The sequence below is a fragment of the Amblyomma americanum genome, chromosome 1 (assembly GCF_052857255.1).
Source record: "Amblyomma americanum isolate KBUSLIRL-KWMA chromosome 1, ASM5285725v1, whole genome shotgun sequence".
Taxonomy (NCBI): Eukaryota; Metazoa; Arthropoda; class Arachnida; order Ixodida; family Ixodidae; genus Amblyomma; species Amblyomma americanum.
Window position 1 is genome coordinate 143,221,884 of NC_135497.1, and position 22,110 is coordinate 143,243,993.

At 43.7% G+C, this 22,110-nt stretch overlaps 1 protein-coding gene across 11 annotated transcripts in view; it reads left to right on the plus strand.

Moving 5' to 3' along the window:
- The window catches only part of LOC144113786 (uncharacterized), a 102,052-nt gene that overhangs the window by 17,397 nt on the left and 62,545 nt on the right, over nucleotides 1-22,110 (plus strand). For all 11 annotated transcript variants that reach the window (XM_077647102.1, XM_077647105.1, XM_077647106.1 and 8 more), the window contains 4 exons: nucleotides 5,583-5,787; nucleotides 13,114-13,258; nucleotides 16,321-16,395; nucleotides 18,227-18,463. In XM_077647102.1, coding sequence (XP_077503228.1) covers nucleotides 5,583-5,787; nucleotides 13,114-13,258; nucleotides 16,321-16,395; nucleotides 18,227-18,463 — 662 coding nt within the window. The remainder of the gene's footprint in view (nucleotides 1-5,582; nucleotides 5,788-13,113; nucleotides 13,259-16,320; nucleotides 16,396-18,226; nucleotides 18,464-22,110) is intronic.

The following is a 22,110-nucleotide window of genomic DNA, read 5'->3' on the forward strand; positions in this document are numbered from 1 at the left end:
CTGGGAACTGAACTTGATTTTGGCTTGATTAACGAGTGCACCCACAGGGGTCTGTCTGAACTGTGAGCGTCTCCCAGCATTCTTTGTGCTTGAGTGGCATGAGTGTAACACAGCATTTGCGAAATGCCGTCCGCACCAGACGTGACAGTAGCAACATCGTTTGTAACCATTGTGTTAGCTGTGTCCACATCTGTGGTGCTCCAGCTGAAAGTGGGTGGTTTGGCACCTCTGCTGTCTGTGAACTGAAAGAACGGATCCAGCTGGTGCTTGTCTTCAGAGATCAGGCACTGCTGCATAAGGTCTATGTGCCTTTTTTGCAGCATGCTGCTTTCCTGTATAGATATTTCAAACAAGTGCTGTCAAATCTGTTTATGGATGCCAGCAACCAACCATTTCGGTGAGCTAGAGAAGTTGCGGACAAACACAGGTTGTGCAGCTTTGGCACTTGGATCGAGTTGCCTGCAGGTGTACTGTTGTCATCTGTTGTTTGCACGATGTCGCAGCTGTATTGCTGTCCTTAGCTGCCTCCCAAACATTAAGTTTGACCTGTGTCTTCTGCATTTTTGTGTTAGCCATTGTGTGCTGGTAAAAAATCAAATCTGGATGCTTTGATTCTCTGGGGCGAAATACTTAAAAGATGCATCTTTGACTGCTCTTTGTGTTGTCGAAAAACACCCTGTGCCATGACGGTTGGCCAAAGATGTCCTTTCACATTGAAATTCATCATCATCATTTAAAAAAAAAGCTGTACAGATGACAAGCTGGACTTCCCTGTTTAAATTTGCATAGCGCCGTTTCTGTCTCCTGCACCATTTTATCGGCTAGCTCATTGGTCTCTGGGTTGTATGGCACACTTATAGGGTGACAAATGCCATTTTTCTCACACAGATCCCTAGCCTTGGTAGCAGTAAGCTCAAAGCTGTTATTATTTATGGCTAGCTGTGGAATCCCAAAGGTGTCAGACATGGAGCTCAGTGGTTCAACAAGTGGAGCTGATGTCATGCTTTACACGTGACGAACCTCTAGCCATTTGGCGGCTGCATCTACGATGAGACAGCAGTGTTTGCTTGATTGGTTCGGAAAGTCGAGATGAATACTTCAAGGCGTTTCTGGCCGAGTCTATGTTGGACTTTGGTCTTACTTTCTAATACCGCACAATCTGCAGTGGCCTGATCCTGCTGTGGATGCTTTATTTGTGTTTTTACTGCCACTTCCACAATTTTGCGCGCTGTAATGCTTCAGTTTTTCTTGGCGAGACATGAGCGGTTGAGCTTTACAAAGTCTACACGTGTTTATGAGTCGTGTAAACTTGTGTGTGTTTCAATTTAGTCGATGTACTGCCGCTCTGTCTTGAGTACGTTCCACGTTGTAATGCAGGCCTTTTTGAGGCACTCTTTATTTTGACGATAATTGCACACTGTACTTTTAAACAACATTTGGAGGGGTCATGCTTACGAGAACCACGAAAACGGGAATATGACTGGTTTGGCATACTGATGTTACTGGGCTCCCATCTTGCGTTGCAAGGATCTGTGCCACATTCATTGACAGTGTCCTCTGTTCAGCCCATTGCTGGAAAGCTGACACTGCAACAATAGCTAAATCCAGAACCCTCCGGAAAATAATGTCTTTCTCACTGAGAAGCTGCTGTTGCAGAGCCAAGTCCTGGACACCAAACACAACTCTAAGCTGTATGTCAAGTGGCAGCACTGTAGAACCGTTGACTTTGTGAAACTGTAAAGGTCGAACTAAATGAAAAGTTGCAACTGCAGCAGATGGCCAAAGGCTTGCACCAGAATTGCACTCTTTTGCAGTCCTCTTCAATTCTGTGATGTATATTGTGAAATGGTCTCAATAGGCAGTCGTTCTGTTGTGAAACTTGTGGCATCTGATGAACTCTAAAGGCTTGGAGTCAAAGTGCTTGTTCAATCCACTCACTGCATTGGCTAAAGTTTACCGCCCTTTTTTCCACTGGTGGGATTGCATCATGAGCCTTGAAGTGGAATTCGAGGCGTGCGATCTATGATGACCAGTTGGAGCCTTCGATGAACTCCTCATTTCGGCACTTGGCCATGTGGTCCGATGACTTGTGGGCTCGTTTCCCTTGTCACCGGTTTTTACCTTGTCACACAACTCGACAGTAGTAGTGCCACGATGCCGAACTGAAGCTTACCAGTTTTCTTTCTTTCCAAAAGCAATATCGAAATGGAGCGGGCTTCCGCGTGACGTGGTCGGCTTGATAAACCAAGATTCTCTCTTATCTGCTGTCGTGTCTGTTATAGACGCAGTGTGTTTGTTCATGCTCTTATTTTTTGCATTTTTTTCTTGAGAAACGCAGAGTATTTGTTCGTATTTGTTCTTGCGTCTGTGCCTATACTCGATTTCAAACATCAGGTGCAATGCTGTGAAAGGTACTGAAGTAGTCTGCATGACAAAATACGTTACAGAGGCGTGTTACTCTGTGCTTGTTCTGTGGCTGGGTGGTATAAGGCACGAGAAAGTGACAGCGTGTCCTCAGCAGTAAGAACGCTTTTAATCAAGCTCGTTACAAATGTATCATGTAATAAGCCTGCAGGCAAAACATTTACTAGCTTTCGGTCACCTCAAGGAACTCGCTACTTTTTGTAGGCAGCGCAATCAAGAGCACTAGCTTTGACAGCGTTGCACCTGATGTATGAAATGGAGCATAGTGTCAATACCGCCAGGAGGATTTGACTGTGACCTAGCACATTATAGCATATTTCTATGAGTAACTGCTGTATATATGTGGGTAATGGCTGCATTCTTTTTCTCAACTTTGGCACACACACACGCACGCGCACACACACACATGCACGCACGCGCACACACACACACACAGACAGAGAGAGAGAGAGACACAGACAGACACACACAGAGAGAGAGGGAGTATTTGCAGGGTGTAGCTCTTTTGTATAATCTTGCCTGCCATTTTGGACAGATTAAGGGAGCTCTTTGGAAAACATTCCCTTTTTCACTATAAACATAACAGCGAAGCGTTCTGGAGCATCTCGCATGGTTTTTGTATTGAACCATGCACATAGGTTGCCTGATTTGGCTCCACTTGATCATTTCATTTGTAGAGGCATTTGACAATTGGAAAGCGTCTGTTTTGAAAAGCGAGTTGAAAGCAACGTTTTGTTTGCATGCTACACATATTATGTGCGTGTTATGTGCAGATTACGCTATGTGGCTTGCAAAGGTCGTGGTTTCGAATCCCACCAGCAGCACAATTGTCTTTTCTTTTCCATTTTTTGAAATTGCCTTCTCTAAACAATTACGCAACTAATTTTGCAACGTAATCGGTGCCAGCCCCCACACCATATATATATATATATATATATATATATATATATACATATATATATATATATATATATATATATATATATATATATATATATATATATATATATATATATATATATATATATATATATATATATATATATATATATATGTAAGGCAGGGGTTTATTGAAAAGAGCTGGGAGGACGGGAGCAGCGGTGAGAATAGTCAGAGGGCAAGCAGGTCGGGCACAGACACTCATGTCGATAGCAATACGGCTGACGCGCAGGGCTATCTTCTTCGTTGTCACGCGTCATCTGGTTTTGTCTGTCATCTTCTTTACAATATATATAAAATAGCAATCCCCTGTGCTGGGGGTGTGAGGATAGTACTTTTTCGAAAACGATTTGAATACGAATAGTGTAGTATATACGGCACCAAATACGAATCGAATAGTGAGAAAAATGAATCAAATATTCATATGGTTCTTCGCTACTTGTGCAAATATTTGTGTAAATTGAAACAGCGAAGTGCTAGTGATGTCACTTTTGCTCATGGAGCTAAAGCTGTTGCTGTCAAGAGGCCCAACACTGTAGAGGCACGCATTGTGAAGTCAGCATACTAACTCCGTGACTGTCATGTCATACGCATTGAAAAATTACCTTTTGCTACTGACAACAATAACAACCAAACTAGCGCCACATCTTGGTTGATGAGAGTTATGAGCCTCTGATATCGGGCATGAAGGCAGAGTTTGCTGAAACCTGTCATGTCACCCAGCCTTGTAGGTCTTATTTATGAGCATCATGAACACTGTCAAACGAAAGGACCGCATTGCAGCTCTAAAGGCACAGACCAATCACTGTAGCATGCTATGCAGCATTGGAGTGGGCCCTGTTTATGAAACGGTATCGAAGAAAACTATGTCGTGCCCTATTTGGAATTATTTGAAAACGATTTGAAAACTTGAGATTGTAGTCGATTTGTTTTGAAGTAATTTTGAATGCGTGCTATTTAAGTCATTCAGCGAAGTGAATATAGGAGGGTATCCAATTCGCTGTTCAAAAGTTTATAATGTGCGCACACCCCCTACCCTGTGTGTTCCTTGGCTTTGGTGGCTATTGATTTCTTTTGTATGAACTAGTTAAGAGTGACAATCTGGGCTAGTTGGTTCATTTGCAGCAATGGCAGAAGCACGAAGGCGAGAATGAAAGAACGCACAACTCAAGTGCCGACTCGGTCAGAGCACGTGTTGTCATGTTTCTTGGTCCTTGTGCGTCGTGTCGATTTTTTCATTGCTTCATCTGTATGTATTTCATTTGCAAGCGATTTGAATTTTTTGTTTGTTGATTTGTTTTCATTTTTGTGCACCATTTTGTAATTGTGTTGAAAGGCCTAATATACGGGTAACTTCTGGGATTATGGGAGTTCATGTATTTTAGCAAAACTTTCACAGTTGTTTCTTTGTAATTGCAGTTGGTGTGTTGTGTTCATTATGCCAAAATATGCATCCATGCAGCATCTTGGTTTTGCAGAAATTAGTTTTAATGTTTTCCATGTTGTGACCTCAGTTCGATTGATTTTTCCCGTAGCACACAGGGAATCCCTTGAGGTTGAGTAGAATTCAAACAAGCAAGTGATTGCAGTCAGCCCGGAATGTGGGAAAATTTGTTCTAAATTTCAGAGTGATATGAAAGTTGAAGTAATTCTTTTGAAGCCTATTGGAAGCCTTATGAATCCTTAGCACCACTCGTGTGGTGCCAATTGTTATCAGTTCCTTGCTAATAGGATTTCTGTGTTTGCTATATGACACATATTACCTGCCGCTGCTCTATGTATGCTGGATAAAAGGGTGTCAAGAATGTTTTTTTCTGTTGCAAGCATTTCACAAATGGTGTAATTGCTTGCAATGTCTATTTCAGCCATTTAGTGAGCAATGAAGAATGAGTCATACCAGTAATCTTTGTGGTGTTACTGTTTCGTCATGCAAAGCATTGCCTTTAGCCCTGCAGCCTAGTTGCAATTGCTAACTTCAGTCACCAACTCAGAACGTTAAGAAATCCCTGAATTGCCTTTTGAGGTCAAAAGACTCCCAAAAAGAAGAATTTCTGATTTAAGTGGCATAATTTATAAAAGTCTGCCAAGTTGTTTTTTAGTGCCTCAGGCAGACGCACATATGCAGAGCTAGAGCTGCACAATTCTCTGTTTAAGAGACTTAACAGCTGACGCAGTGGTAATACAGGAGAAAGTATGTGAGCATTAGGTACTCTGTGCAGGGGAGCGGCCCTTTGGGTGCAACATCTGCCACAAGACCTTCAACCAGAAAGGTGCCCTGCAAATTCACTTGAGCAAACACAGTGGTTTGCGGCCACACCGGTGCGAGTTCTGCTCTGCAGCTTTCTCTCAGAGGGGTAACCTGCGTGCACACATTCAGAGAGTCCACACTGGGCCATCCAATGACCAGAACGCAATCGTATTCAGGTGGGCATGAGCAAGAAAGCATTTGCTGCCATTTTTTTTCTGTTATCCCAAAGCTTTAACCTCTCTAATTCCAGCTCATTGATGCATAGTTCAAATTTACTTTAACAGCCATTGAAATGTGCGCGTGTAAAATTCAGTTTTGAAAGAGTGTGCCAGTAGTAAAATTTAATCTCAGACCAGATGATGTTTAAAAACAGCAAAGATTTGAATCAAGATTGACCACTTAAAATTTCACTTAAGAGTGCTCATAAACAAACAGACCAGAGGAAGCACCTTGTATGACAAAAGGCACGTATACATTTCCTTCTTAGTTGTATATTACAGCGGGAGCTGTATGGCCTACCCTCTTGGGGTTTCACATTTAATACCTGAACGGAAAAGCACAATGCTTTCTAGTGGCTTGCTGCAGACCACTGAGTAAGGAACGCTGTCAACTGGCCCACTGTCACTGCTGCGTTGAGATACAAGAGGGGAAGCAGAATGATCGATAAAAGAGAAAAAGATTAGGCACACATCACAGCCACCATGCACACTGACGATGACTGCATATCAGCCGCTGTACCCGAACCTCCCTCCACTAGCAGAAGCATTTGAGTGCGTCTATGCTGCCGGGTACAGTGCACATCAATGCATGAGTTGCTGCTGACATGATGTGCAGAAATATTGTTCTCATTTGCTTCTGAAAATCAATGGATGAGGTCACTGAATTAATTTTGCCAGGTTTCCATGGCAATAATGGTGCTGACACAGGTGGAGTGCTGCAAAGGTGCTTATTGTTGTATGGAACATTAGCTGGGGGTAGCCGTATCTTTCCAAATTCAGCAACATGGAGAGTTGGAATGTTCTGAAAAAATTTGTAGTCGCACTAGGGTAAGCAAGCTGGGTGGAAATGTGAATCTCTCGCACTGCGACCGGATAAAGGGGAGGTGCTGCAGAAGGGAGGAAGGTAGGACTGAAAGGGGAAAGAGGTGTCGTAGTGGAGGGCTCCGGAATAATTCTGACCGCCTGGGGATCTTTAATGTGCACTTACATCACACAGCACATAGGCTGGGCACCTTTTGCGTTTCGTCAAAAAGCGCCCATGTGTTGTGTGATGTCAGTGCACATGTCCCCAGGTGGTTGAAATTATTCCAGAGCCCTCCACCACGGCACCTCTTTCTCTCTTTCCCCCTTCCACTCCCACCTTCCTCCATTTCTTCACAGCGCGGTAGAGGTGCAGACCAACAACAGAAGGATTCTGTACTGCCTGAGTGAACCCACAGAACTTTCCACAGCTGTCGGCGTAGAGCATACTACAGGTATTATACATATGCACTACTATTATACATATGTACTACATGTACTACTTGGGTGTATCTAATTGTTGCTGACAACTAGAAAAGTACACCATAATACATTTGCAATGCCACTAACATGTTCTAATTTGAGCCAAAGTCACTGAGGGCACATAAGATGGTTTTGATCTGGCACAGAGGTTTTGAGAAAAATGTGTGTGGCATTTCACTTGCTCATTATTCCTGTGCACATTTCACTCCGGATATTTTTGTGTACCATTGTCACCAGGACACACTTAGTACACTACAGCAATTGGCTTGTATCAGTGTATGTATAGGGCCCTTTGTTTTGGGGTAAAACCTGGTTTCACCCAATTCTGAAACCCCGAGCATCCTGAAAAATCGAGTTAAGCTTGATTTGTACCTGAAATATGCTTTCAAGGAAATGCAATGTGTAGAGCAAAAAGCTGAAGGCACCACATTGGAACTAGCGGATGTCTTGTACCAATTTTAGGGCATTGTTATTTGGTAAATACTGATTATATTCAAGTTCTTTTAATCCTTAATAATGGCTTTAATCATGGCTTAGCGACCTGCCGCGGTGGCTCAGTAGTTAGGGCACTCAGCTACTGAGCCGGAGGTCTGAGGTTCAATACCGGCCTCTTCGGCCGTGTTTTGACGGAGGCGGAACACAAAAGGCGCCTGTGTGCTATGCAGTGACCATGCATGTTAAAGAACCCCAATTAGTCTTAATTAATCGGGAGTCCTCCACTACAGCATCTTTAATAACCCATGTGTTGTTTCAGGACGTTAGACTCCACATTTCCTAGCAATTCCTAACATTATCTGAAAATAAGTGCGAAAAGCATATCTTAGAAAGCACAGAATCGAATACAGGTACTGTACAGGTGTGTTACCAGCGTTTTTGTATGAGTGCTACCCAAGGCTCCAAGGCTGTGTGAGCGAGAGAGTGAGAGAAGAAGAGGAAAGAAAGAGGAAAGGCAGGAAGCTTCTCGAAGGCTACTTCATATTTAGAGTTGTCGTTTTGATCTTGAATGAGTCTACAAGCAAAAACAGGCAATATCTCATTTGGTAAAAAGTATCTTAATGGAATCTCATTTTTTGGTTACCTTAAGAAAACTGTGAGCAAGGAACAGCATTCCATGTGCCATACAAAATCAAGTGCTAATAGTGAAGTATCTTTGCTGGAAAAAATAACCCAATCAGATCCCAAGTTATGAAACCTTTATTGAATGACCTAATGCATACCTGAGTTTGAACACAAAATATGGCATTATATAAAGCACTGTCCTCCCGAATTCAGAAAAATAAAGCTAGAAAACAGCCATTGGTATGTAGCAAAATATGCACATGCGTGATTTGCAATCCATCCACTTAGCTGTGAGCTGCAGTTGCAAACATTCATGTAGTAATTCAAGCTGCACCGTTATTTGGTTGGGAAAAAAGAAAACATAGATGTGTGTTCAGAAGAAATAAGGTCCCAAAGCAGTCAAATGCGAGGAGTCCAGCAGCTGCATGTTCACGGCATGTGTTTCCGCTTACATACTGATTAAAAAAAAGCCATGAAACAATTGTGCTCTGCAAGCCGCCGCGGTGGCTGAGTAGTTATGGCGCTCGGCTGCTGGCCCAAAAGACGCGAGTTCGATCCCGGCCGCGGCGGTCGAATTTCGATGGAGGCGAATTTCTAGAGGCCCGCGTGTACTTTGCGATGTCAGTGCACGTTAAAGAACCCCAGGTGGTCGAAATTTTCGGAGCCCTTCACTACGGCGTCTCTCATAGCATGAGTCGCTTTGGAATGTTAAACCCCCATAAACCAAACCAAACCAATTGTGCTCTGCATGCATAGGGCATTTTTGTAACATAAGATTGAAACTCAATTTTGTTTATTTTGTAGGCCACGTTTGTGCAGCTAAATATTTGGAGTTCAGATTATTAGTGAGTTCATACAGTTAGGTGCTTGAAAGTGGATTATATGACTAATTGTTATCCAATTCAAATTTGAAATTTATGTTTTGTAATCCTCTGAAATTTTGTATTTGCCTTAGTTGTGATTGTGCATTCATGCAAATTTAAAAATAATCATGGGGATTCCACTATCTCACCAGCAGTGAATTTGATGACATTGTCATTAGCATTCATTATGCTAAACAGGTCTTGTGGTACTGTTAGAACTGAAGTTTTTGCAAAGTATACTTGAATGTTGCAGATTATGTATAGATGTGTTCCACATGACATCACACTCCTCATGGCGGAGGTTCATGCATAGCTTCTGCCGAGGAGGTTTGCTATAAGCTCATGCAATAAATGAGCAACTGTTTTTCATGCTCCTGCAGCCGCTGTAGTGCCAATACTACCGAGTGATGCGGTGATTCCTTATCAGTCAGCTTCCACAAAGTGTAGGCCGGAGCAATTGGCAATGAACGTATTTCACCTTCTGGTCCCAAACATGCTGCCACTATGACGTGCCTCTACTTCTTGCCGCTGCTTCCCCGTGCTTCGCGCTGCCGTGGTACGAACGCACACAGTTTTTTTTCCCTTTTCTATCCCGCACTGCACTTTTACTGGCTTTCCTTTCTCAGCGACCTGCGCCGCCTTCTTTCTACGTTCATATCCAGCTTTACTTTTTCTGAGCGTGCCGCGTGCGTTGCCTCACGGCCTCAAGGTTTTCAAAAAGTTGGCTTCTTTTCGCGGCTCTGAAGCTGGATGGTGAAGCCACCTCAAAGTGTGCATTCAGTACCTCTTTGCCTGGCAATCCTAGATTTTGCGTGTGCCGTGATGTCGTCATATCGCGGGAAAGTACATCGCCACTGCCGGACGCTCTTTACTGTAGCCGTTTCTTCGAAAAAAAAACAACCTTTACTAAAACCGAAAAAAAAAAATGCAGTTTTTTATGGAAGGCGAAATGGGACCGCATACCGAGTTACTATAGCGAGTTTTCTGTAGTGGGGCTCTACTGTACCGTATTTAGTTGTATAATGAGCCCACTTTTTAAAAAAGTAGCATTAAGGGTCCTGTTCAGCGGAAAACCTGGTGGTGGCATGAGCGAAAAATCCCTAGAGAAGCAACCGTGGTGTGCCACCTAGGTGGTTCACTTAGGTGGTTCAGCTGTGTGGATTCTAAGCAAACTGCCCATTCTGGCAGGTGACAGTTAAATTAATGATTGGTCATGAATGATTGGTCATGAGAGGTTGCTCGGGAAGAGTAACCTGGGTCTCGCAAGCCCCACTGATGGCAGCGCCTGCCAGTTTAGGGTGGTGGCACATTGCTTAACCGCTGCACCACTGCTCCAGGAGAGGTATGAGGACTCCCAGTGATCTGTGAATGTAGATTCTGCATGTATGAGTATTAACCCATTAACACTACCACGTCATACCCTTGAAGGGCAACTGCATAGGTTTTAGAAATCGACGAGCCTAAAGGGGTCGAATTTGTGAAACTAGGAGGTAAAGCTTGCGAAATCCTTTTCGGTTAGCATTTGAAATGGCGACGTAATACACAGTTAAAATTGTGACGGCCTTCAAGCTTCTCTGCAGAGCACAGCACCAAAAGGAGGGCGTGTGATGATGTCATCGACGGTACCGGTACATTTCCAGTTTATAAATGCTTGCTTTGAAGGAACAAAACCAATGCTCCTGAAGGCAAAGCCCGCTGAGCACTCTTTGGCAGTATCCAACGAGGCAATGCAGGGTGTGGTTGATAGCAGTGGAAGTTTGAAATCATGCCTTCCTGTGACATCACACCGAGCTTTTCCGCACTCCTCTAATGCTGTAAGGAGAAGCCTCAAATTTAATTGTTGATTATGTCATTACTTTATATGCTAGCGCAAAAACACTTGGCATGCTTTACTTACAGCCTATATAGATTTGAATCTCAAAAAGTGTTGCAGTTGCCCTTTAAGGCAAAGCTTAAGTCTCCCCTCTGGATTTTTTCTATGCAAATTGACATTAATTTGGGAGGAGGGTTTGCTATGCAAGGAAAACAAAATGTTTAGCCAGATTTGTTTTAAGAGTCGAAATTTTATATCATATATCCATCTGTCTGCTTGCCCGGCTGCCTGCCAGCTCGCTTGCCCGCCTGCCTGCTTGCTTGTGAGCATTTGATAAGTTGCGTCCCTACGTCACCTGCATTCATGTCAGCAGTGTTTTAGCATCATTCACTTCAAAAGGTGTTCACTGTATCTCAGTGCTCTCCGACAATTTTCTGATAGCCGGCGGTGCTAGCCAATTGTGGTGAGATAAAGCTAACATGCTGAACACTGGCCTTGATGGTCAGGTGCACGTTTTTTATGCGACGGTAAAAAGGGAAGTAAATTTTAAATGGCAGGAGGGGGGGGGGGGGGGGGGGGGGGGTCATTATGCGAGTAAATGCAGTATATTCACCACCGCGATCTACTGTCACTGAATCTTGCATTATATATTCATGGTAACGAGCGGTCAGATTATTTTTTTAATTCATCAGTTGCATAGCGTCTGGTTTGTCATTCTTTCCTTTGTGCTTTTCCAGCTATGCGTGCTGATTCATTTCTCAGTTTTCTTTTATTTACATTGGCTCTGCAGCATGTTGACACAGGTTGGGAGTCAATTAACTGTGTGTGTGTTTTTGCCTCCATTGTTTTGTCAGTCTTACTCCATCACTCCATGCTTGCATCACACCACTATTCATTAATGAACAATGCCAGGACATGGTTTTAAACAAAATTGAGAAAGGTTGCAGGCCCAATAAACATGTGATATATGTATATAGCATAAAGTAGTGCAGGTGTGGCCATGGAGCAGAAATTTATTGATTCTTGAATGTGAACTATAGTGGGGTACAACTCAAGAACAAAGTGACAGACACCCCTCAAAGTAGGCCCTCCAGCCAATGGCGTCAACTGATTATCATGACATCACAGTTAGTCTGTTGTTAACCTCCTGTCACATACCTTGACAGGGGATTAATGTAGTGTGACAGGCAGTTAACCACAGATTAACTGTGATGTCATGATAATCAGCTGATTCTATTGGCTGGAGGGCCTACTTTGAGGTGTGTCTGCCACTTTGTTCTTGAGTTGTATCCAACTGCAGTAATACAGCCACACTTTTAAAAATCTAACGGATACTTCTTGTTGATGTGATCTAAGCTTTACTGCCTACAGGTGTTGATTTTTGTTCTTTTAACTCCAGCTAGGAAGTTACATGTGAAGTTATCATTTTCAGTAATTGTTTTTTTCATGCATGAAAAGGCCTTTAAAAAATTTGTACTTTATTTAATTTCATTGTTTATAAAAATGCATTTATTTTATGTTAAGCCTTATGCGCACTTATATATTAGTGCCCATGTCATTGAATACTTAGGAGGGGTGCTCTCGAGTCTTTGTTGGTTCCTCTGCAAAAATATGTAAAAGCACTGGCTACTCTCGCATTTGAAAATAAACTTTGAAAATCTTGAAAAAGTAGGATCCTTTAGAATACCCTTTTCTGGTTTATTAAGCTGCCCATGATTTGACTTTGAGCCCTGTAGTTCTGCGCTTTTAACTTTTTGTGAAGAGCTGGAAATTTGGTGGCCTTTTCATGAAAAGTTTCTTTTCCAGCAATGTAGTACTCTTGTATCAGGAGTATGCTGTTGACATGCTTGTACATTCAGGTGTTTATTGCAGCCATTTAGCTGTGGTGATGGTAGGAGCATTGCCCAGAATTTCAGGGCTCCTGTTTTAAGAATTTGTAGCCTCAGCTTTCTTGTGCGAATGCATTGTGCACTGAGATTCCTGCCTCCTCACATATTTTACAAAATTGCCCTGAGTCATCGGAGCTCATTTCCGGAATAAGCAACTGCACATCTTTCCTTGCCTGAGTGTGTCCTCCTTGCCTCAACTTTACCAGACTAAATCATATGGAACTCATATGGAACTAAATCCTAATGCCTTGTCTTTCACTAAAACTTTGTCTTGGGTTAGTAGGTAATCCTGTGATGTATTTTTCTATTGTGAACTCATCCTCTTCACACTTCGAATAAGTGTGCATATTTGTCAATCTGTTGGTGTGCTGTGCAGGTGTCAAGAGTGCACATGTACTTTTCGGCGATTGGGCAGCCTGAATGCACACATGAGCCGGGTGCATTCAGGTCAAATGAAGCTGTCGACCAGCGTCTCGAGGAAGGAAGCACTGGAGACTCTGTCCAAAACCCTGCATCAGCAGGTGGGCTCACTACACACATTTTTCTGTCCTCTTTCCCAAGAGTTCTCCAATGCAACACCATTTCACTCTCTAGAAGGCTTACTCTGGCCCATTTATGTAGGCTTCCACGGGTATCTTAGAATGTGCCTTATAATTTTACTTCATCATGTTCGTCATACAGTACATATTGTCATAGCCTCTAAGAGTAGCACCTTTAAGGGGGGATGAGGGTCTTGAAAACTTTTTTTATTTCTTAACATATCTTCCTGACAATTGGCATGCAGATATATCTTTGAATGCTAATCCCAAATATATATATTCAGATTTTATATATCTAATCTAGAAATGAAGATATGGCAAAATAATTTATGCCACTTAGGTCTTTTCTTACGGGCCATTATGGTGATTTCTTAATTAAAAAACTAGTTTTAAAGTAATGCTGTCATTCTTAAGGGCCCATTGCACATCCTAAAGCTAAAGAAATTTTTAAAAAGTCATCACTTAGGTCATGAATGAATAACAAAGTAGGAAAAAAAAAACAATGTGGGAGTAATTAGCTTACATCTCACCTAATTGCTAGTCTATTGGGTTTAATGAAAATTGGAAAGCTTTAGGATGTAGCTGAGGTGTTGCTGAAAAAAATGATACCTACTTCAATAAAATCAGTTGATGCAAACATTATGAAAAGTTCCGTAAGGCAAAGGCATTTGATCGAAAAAGCAAAGCTGAGAAAATTGCATTCAAAGTTTTGCTTACTCTGCCATTTTTGTTTACTGATCAAATGGAAAAATTTAATGCATTAGCATGCAGCCCAGTCATCGCTGAACACAATAACACCAAATTTACAGAAATCTGTTCATGTAAAGATTGTGAAAACCTCTGTATTGCATTGACACTTGACAAAATATAAGCTCAGAAAATCACTTGCTATTTTCTTTGAATCTGCCACACATTCACAAAAGTCCTGGGCAGTAGTCCTGGGTGCTGTCAGGCTTGTGCTTCTTGGCCATCCTCTTCTTCACCTTTTCAGCATTGGTGTGACCCTTACCTGACCTGCACAGCCTCTGTTTCTTTTTTTCAAGGCTCCTACCAATGAGGCAGCTCCCAGGCCTGTAACCAAGCTGTGCTGCAACAGCTCTGCTGGTTGCTGCCATTCCTTGGTTGAAGCGAGAAACTGCTTCTTGCGAGGTTAAAAACAGGACAGTGAGGAGTGTCTAATGCGAATGTTCAAGCTTCAGCTTAGAGCGCACAACGTCTTGGCGCTCTCCTCAAAATATATATAAAAAAACAAATGATGTTATCAGCGGCGGCAGCGGCTTGGCGCGCTGCCAAGGTCCGCGCTGCGCGTGCTTGTCGAAGCGTTGAGCACGCGAGCTCGGTTCAGCCGCGTCCGTCTGCACGAAGCGGCGTGCGCAAACGCCGAAGTCGATGTTAGGCTTAGGTCAGCGGCTCGGCCGCTTCCGACGACACGGAATTCGAAGCGGCTTGCAGCGTATCAAAAGTCGATATTTTCCACGGGCTTAGTCCAGGCACATCCACCGGCACTGCAGAGACTTGCGGTAACACCGAAGTTGACGGCGATCGGCATTGTCCAGCCGCGTCCACCGGCGATGCTGGCGTCAACAGGGTTTGTTCAGCCGCGTCCACCGGCGAAGCTGTTGTTGGCGAGCTCAGTCCAGCCGCATCCACCGAGGGTACAGCAGCTTGCGGCATCACCGAAGCTGCAGTTCTCGACGATGCAGCGCTCTACTTATTCCATGCGCGTCTCTTTTTGCCGACTGCTTTTCGCGTGCTTAATTTCAAGCGCGCGTCTCGGGCCATCGTGACACACGGAACAAACACCAGGCAGGCAAATACACGCAAAAGCACGAAATTCGAGGCTAAAAGAAGCGATTCAATAGCCAAAATATCTACAATAACGATAAGGAAAACGGCAGAACGAAAAATACTAGGAAGCAAAGAGGAGCGCGAAAAATGACGGGCGTGCAGGCGAAAGCAGACGACGGGAAGGAGCCGTACAACGCGGCCGCGGGGGGCAAAGCATGCGTCACGGCCAATCAGAGGGCTGCGCCTCGAGGAGGCGCCCGTTTTACCCAATCGGCGGCTGTCTCGCGACGCTTTCTTCCTTGCGAACGGGTGCTGATAGCTCCGCTGTGCGAGGGTCTACAGCTTGCCGGAAGGCGCCAAATTGGAGAGCGGGAAACCAGCTTTCAAACGAGACCAAGATGGCGCCGATCGGTTCGCGTCGCGCGGAGCTACAGCTTGAAAATGGGGCAAACCTTCGAGCTTGGCGTTTAATTTCAGCTCACCGACGTTTCTAAATTGCCGTTTTTTTCATACTTTCAGTTCGAATTCAGCTAAAATATTTTGTAGAGGCATAGTTGGGACATTAAAGACTTCAAAATCGCAATTTTTGAAAATTGCCATTTCTGACCATTTTTCGCGATTTCAAGACCCGCGTCCCCCCTTAATATATTCTTGGTGAGGTCTTATTTAATCTGAGCATTATCATTTGGAATCATGAGAGCAAATAAAATATTGTTAGATAGTATTTTTGAAAGGAGAATCAGTAAAAGGGGACATTTATTTTCCAAGCCTGCAGTTTCTCTTTGCTAGCATGGCAACAACCTATAGCTTTAAGTTATTGTTTGACTTCTCTTAATTATGTGTCAGGGGTACTGTAATGGGGATTTTGTGGGTGACCTTTCTCCTTGAAGAAACTAGAGGTGAAGTTTCCTAACTGTGCTTGTGGGTAGGTTTAGATGCAATGGGTAGTTCATGCAAGTGCAAATGGTGTCACCAGAGGTGTTCTTTGTCCATTGTAAGCAAATGAAAACCTTTCGGCTTGGTTGAGTGGTCAAGTAGTGTCTTGTACAGCTTATTCTATATAACAGCACCTGTCCTGTCCATTGTCTATACCTAGGTGCATGTCTTCCTTCAGCGTTGTGCAATTTGCCTTTATTAAGATGAACTAACTAGACCAGCAACTAGTTTTAATGAACTTATTCTGCAACATACAGTCATATCAAAATTTCTTTTAATGTCCCTTTATGAATGCAGTGAATGTTTTTGCTGCTGTGCAGGCTTCCGTGGTGGTGGACAACACCTTGGACGAGAAGGACGTGTTGGATCGAAGCAACGCAGACCTTTTACAGCAGGTACCTTTTTGTTTGTTTGTTTGTTTGTTTGTTTGTTTGTTTGAAGTCAATTTTCTTACCATAGGAAAAATGGACTTTTCTCAGGTCTAGTTAATTATTTTGACCAAGACTTTGTTAGTTACATTCACATGCGCACGTCAAAGTGAAGCAAAGTGAATATACTATTTATAGTGCACATTTGAAATTGAAATATTAGGAAGCGATGTGAAATTTTGTCTAATATCAACTTTGATAAAAATTATAGCAAATACTTATAACATTACGCTTGTAACACAGAAAAAAAAATATTTTAAGAATTCTGAAATGTACAAAAAGCTTTTTGTTTTATTGCCCAAAGCATCTTAAATTTTGAACACTTTGAGATGCAAAGAAAATGTTTGCTGCCTTACAGAAAGAAGCGATATATTTGGAGCTGTTACAAAAGCTGTTTTTTTTTCTTCATAAATTTTAATTGCGAAACACTAGGAAGTACAGACGTACCAACTACTAACCAACTAATATAAATCGGCTTGTGAATGGTAGATGTTCAAGAAGTAAATGGGCAATTCTAATAAACAAGGAAAATTGTAGAATACAAAAATTTAGTGAAGACAGTAGCAAGAGTTTGTTAGATATGTGAATATATCAAGAAAGGAGAACTTCAGCCATTATGTATCAAGTGCATAAATTGTTCCAAATTAATGCGACTAAAGGCTAGTCATAAAAATAGTTTTTCTTGAAAAACATTTTGAGCTTCAAAAGAAAATTTTCTCTTGCCAAGGCTCACATGCCACTGGAAAAAAACATCTTTAATTTTGAAAGACACTGGCAGGCATGCAGCATGCGAAAAAGTCTTAGTATGCCTTCTGCATATTAAGCTGGAAAGAAGACAAGAAAACAAGCAGGTATCACTGGGATAGAGATGCATTAGTAGAAACTCGATGATGATCTTGTGAATGATCAAGGCATCGAATGACGGGTCTCTGGACTTGCAACTTTTTTTTATTGGTAATTGGCTTTAGCTCGAAAGTTGTGTGCGCAGGGTGAGGATCCAGACATACTTATTCATATTGACTGAAATCATATTTTTTGCCGAAAAGCCAGGGAAAAAGTAGCAGCAATGGTGGCTGTGGAGAGCGAAATCAGAGCTGAGCAAGAGCCAGAGAATTTTTATTCTCAGGGATACAAAAAGATTTGTTGTCCTCCTTGATTATTGTCTTTTTATATCCCTGAGGTCTTGGAATTCTTGAATTTTGGGCCAGATATTCTGTATAAACCATTGCAGCCAAGATTAAAAGATAATTGCACACTTTTGGGGTATGTGGCGAGCTCCCATTTTTGGTGATAACAAAAATGTGCATTCATTCTTGCATTCGGGTCACTTTGCTCTGGAGTCTGTAGTGAACATGAGCCAACTTGCATGATATGCCAGTCTTGAGGTAATAGTTTAGCAAGAAGCTGCATATTACTATGTGTAGTCTTTCTGTGCAGTTGTCAATGCCAATTAAAATTACAAATAGTCATTGCTTTGAAATTGCAGTCCTCTGTTTTTTTACAATAATGAGACAGTCTTTTCATTTGTACCAAAATCTCATGACACGTTTCAGTGAGTGGTTGGTTCCTTTAAAATAGCATGAAATACATCTCAAAAGTAAGTTGTTCATCTGGCGATCTTGTTGATATTAGAAACTATTGTTTTCATCGCATTGCTATACCACTAGGTTGCAGATTTTGGTGGTTCACGCAATGCTATGTTCACACAACCTCCAAAGAAGCTGCAGCGTGGGGGTTAGTTTTGAGGGTGCACCTTTGTGAAACATCCTTTATTCTGTTCCTGTTGTTTTTTCAATAGGTGCTTGTCAACAGTGGGCTTACTCACAGCCCATCAACAAATAACAGTGAGGCCAAAAAACTTCCCCCACCTCCTGAGGAAACTGTGCCATCTGACATGAAGGAGAACAGCTTTGTGCCGCCTTCCAACCCAATCGAGGCAGCAATCGAGAAAGTGGCTTCCACAACAGAGTCTGCCATGGTGATGTCTGTTGCTGACACTGCGACAGGCCAGATCAAGATGCACATCTATAGGATGGCAAGTCATTTAATTCCTAGTTCTGTTATTCTCTGGTGTACTTTGTATGAATCGGTTGCTTTGATGCTGTGTGCATACCTTTGCATGATGCAGACCATCAGAAGTATATTCATCTTATGTTGTGATCATGGTGTGCAAACTCATTAATTTCATTTTTATGTACTGATTGTCATTGTTTGTCTCTATATCTGCAGATTATTTTCAATGAAACATTCTGTACAATCCGAGCTTGCAAAAAAATTCCTACAAGTGCGATATAACGTGTAATTCGATATAAAAGTAGCAGTAAATTTACTGCATACAAACACTAAGATGGATGGAAAAAAATGTATTTCTATGGCAGCCACTTAATATACGGAGGTTACAGAGCGAAATAGCAGTGAGTTTTTAATGTTTCTTCATCCTCATTGCCTCGGAGAGAACACGTCTTCAATGTTATCGATGCACTGCGAACAGCTGAGACCGCAGCTTTCTATTCATGTGCAATAGCGATGAACCATGCTGAGCACACAGAGCGCGTCGAAGCACGTCGGCACAGGTTCTCTCAAAGTCCTCATCACAATTTGCATCAATGGCGTTTTGGTTAGGATGTATTCGCCACAAGCTCCCCTATGGTCTTAACGTTGTTGTCTGCAGAGACAAAGTTGCCTGCGGCTACCGCATCACAAATAGCAGCAGGAGATTCGGACAACTGGTTCCACAAATCATCAAGACCCGCAACGGCTTCTTCGAGCTCACCCGACAAAGAATTTCCTTAGTCTTCTTCTCAGGGAAAGCAGAGATCAGAACAGAATGTCAGGAGCAGTTCTGTATAGTTTCGTTTTTGACATCATTCCACGACCCACTCAGCATAGACAGGGTACCTAAGAGGTCATTTTTAGGTCTCTTCCAGTTGTCGGGTTCTACAGGAGCTGTTCAGTGAGACATTTCCTACAGTCAGGCTTCACCACACAGATAAACTTGTGGTCCAAGGGCCGAAGCACCGATCTAGTGTTCAGCGGCAGGAAGCAAAAAGCTATGTTGCTGAAACTAGCACTGCAGCAGTGGGAAGAGCTGTTGTCTATGATGAGGCAATTGTTGTGATCATGGCCTACCAGGTTGTCGTTCGAAGACTTTAGCCACTTGGCAAAAAGTTCGGAGGTCATCCATGCTTTTCGATTAGGCTTATATGTCACCAGAACCGAAGGCATGTTCTGCAAGCATTGCAGAGACTTACTTTTTCCACCGGGTCTCTTCTCTGCTTTAGTCCTGCTCTTCAAAATGGTGCTCAGCATACTTCTCAGAATCTTGTATGCTGCGGCGACTTCGGATTTCTTCTCACCTCGTTCAACTTTCTCAATAATTCCTATTTTTATGGAAAAGAGGAGGCTCTGCCATTTCGCGGCTGCCATCGCGCGCACACAGCGACAATGAAAACTACGGGAAATTGCCGATGGTAGCACGACGCACCGTATGTGCAAACTGCATGACTGCATGAAAACGCGAGCACAACTGGCTCAGTGTACAAGAAACTCGTTCCGATTGGCTGGCTGCGCGTGCTACGCAACACCATGGCACCTACAGGTCCATGTGGGGAAGCTAAACCCCCCCCCCCAAGATAAGTTGAGGGAAAGACAGCTTTGCTTGAGTTGTCTGGTGTTGCGCGAAGTTTGATCTATCAGATGTGGCGGCTAAGTTTTGTGCTATGTAGCCGTACATTTTCCTATACATTCACACCGTAGCTTTCAGTGCTCAGAAATTATTTGATATTTATGGATAATGCGATCTAACCGTGCTCAGTATAATTGGGATCATCTGTATTTACCGTATTTACACAAATATAACGATTTTTCTTGCTCACTTCATCGGTTTCAGAACACATCTCGCTTTGTACAGTAGAACCCCGCTGTTACGTTCCTTACTGCTGCGTTTTCCCGGCTGTTACGTCGTTTTCGTCCGGTCCCGGCATAGCTCCCATAGGATCCAATGTATTGGGTACCCCGCTGTTATGTTGTAGCTGTGAAAACGTTCCCGCATGATACGTTGCAACCTGGCACCCCGATCCCGGCCAGGCTTGGCTACGGAATTGGCTACTAGACCATGGCCTCCGAGATCACCCCCTTGCACGCGTGTGGGTAATCTCGGAGGCCATAAAAAGCCGCACGCGAGTTGGAGAGATTGCCACTAGATGGCCACTGCCTCGTCAGCCGAAGCGAGTAAAACCCGCGGGCCCGCAGCAATCCAGTCTTTCTTGTTTGTGCGGTTCAACCCATCCGAGTCGTCCGCGTCCTTCCGTCAACAGCTACGCTGCCTACGCCTCGTCAGGCCTCGCTAATCCAGTCTTTCTTGTTTGTGCGGTTCAACCCATCCGAGTCGTCCGTGTCCTCCTGTCAACACCTACGCTGCCTACGCCTCGTCGGGCCTCGCTAACACCGCGGGCGATTTGTCGTCCTTTGATGGCGTCGCGCAAGCGCAAGGCGCTTTCCCTCAAGGAAAAGCTGGATGTTCTCAACGCAGTCGACAGGCAGCCAGCGCGGAAAAGAGTCGACATCGCCAAGGATCTTGGTCTGTCACCCTCGACGCTTAACAGCATCGTCTCGAAGCGTGCCGAGATACAAGGGAATGCCGCGCTCTTCGGCCCGAAAGCTAAGCAGGCTCGTGGCGCCAAGTATGGAAACCTCGACGAGTCCCTTCTTACTTGGTTTAAACAAGCTTGCGCTGCTGGTGTTAACTTTGACGGCAGCATTTTGCGCGAGAAGGCGATGGAAATAGCCGACCGACTGGGCATCAGTGACTTTGCGGCGTCAAATGGCTGGATCGACCGTTTCCGTAAGAGGCACGGCATTGCGTATAAGACGGTATCCGGGGAAGCAGCAAGTGTAAACTTGGAAACAGTCGACGATTGGAAGGCCACACTATCTGCCATAATTGAGGGGTATGAGCCTCGTGACATTTACAATGCCGACGAAACGGGTCTTTTCTTTCGGGTGCAGCTATCCAAGTCGTTAAGCCTGAAGGGCGAAGCGTGCCACGGAGGCAAATGCAGCAAAGAACGATTGACGGTGCTCCTTTGCTGCAACATGGATGGCTCGGACAAGCTGAAGCCATGGGTAATCGGAAAATACCGAAACCCATGGTGCTTAAAGAACATTCGCCTGCTGCCATGTCACTGTAGAAGCAACAGTCGTGCGTGGATGATGGGTTCTTTGTTCGAAGAATTTCTTCGTTACTTCGACAACAAGATGGGCTCCCAGTGCAGGAGTGTTGTCCTTTTTTTGGACAATTGTGCTGCCCACCCGAGAGACCCGTCGTTTCTTCGGAACGTTAAGCTTGTTTTTTTTTCCTGCAAACACCACAAGCCACTTGCAGCCATTGGATGCCGGCGTCATAAAGAACTTAAAGCACTCGTACAGGAAGTCCATCGTAAAGCGCTGTCTGGCGCGTATTGATCGCGGACAGCAGCCTACGATCGTTTCAATACTGGACGCTATGCACTACGTCGCTTCAGCGTGGACTGCAGTGAGCGCGTCAACTGCACAGCACTGCTTCGTGCGGTGTGGCTTTTGCATGGACGGCGGAGAGGAAACTGCCACGGAAGCTGGAGAGACGGAAGCAGCCTCTCATGATTAAGAGCTAAGTGAAGCTTTGAATGCGCTGGGTGCCACGGG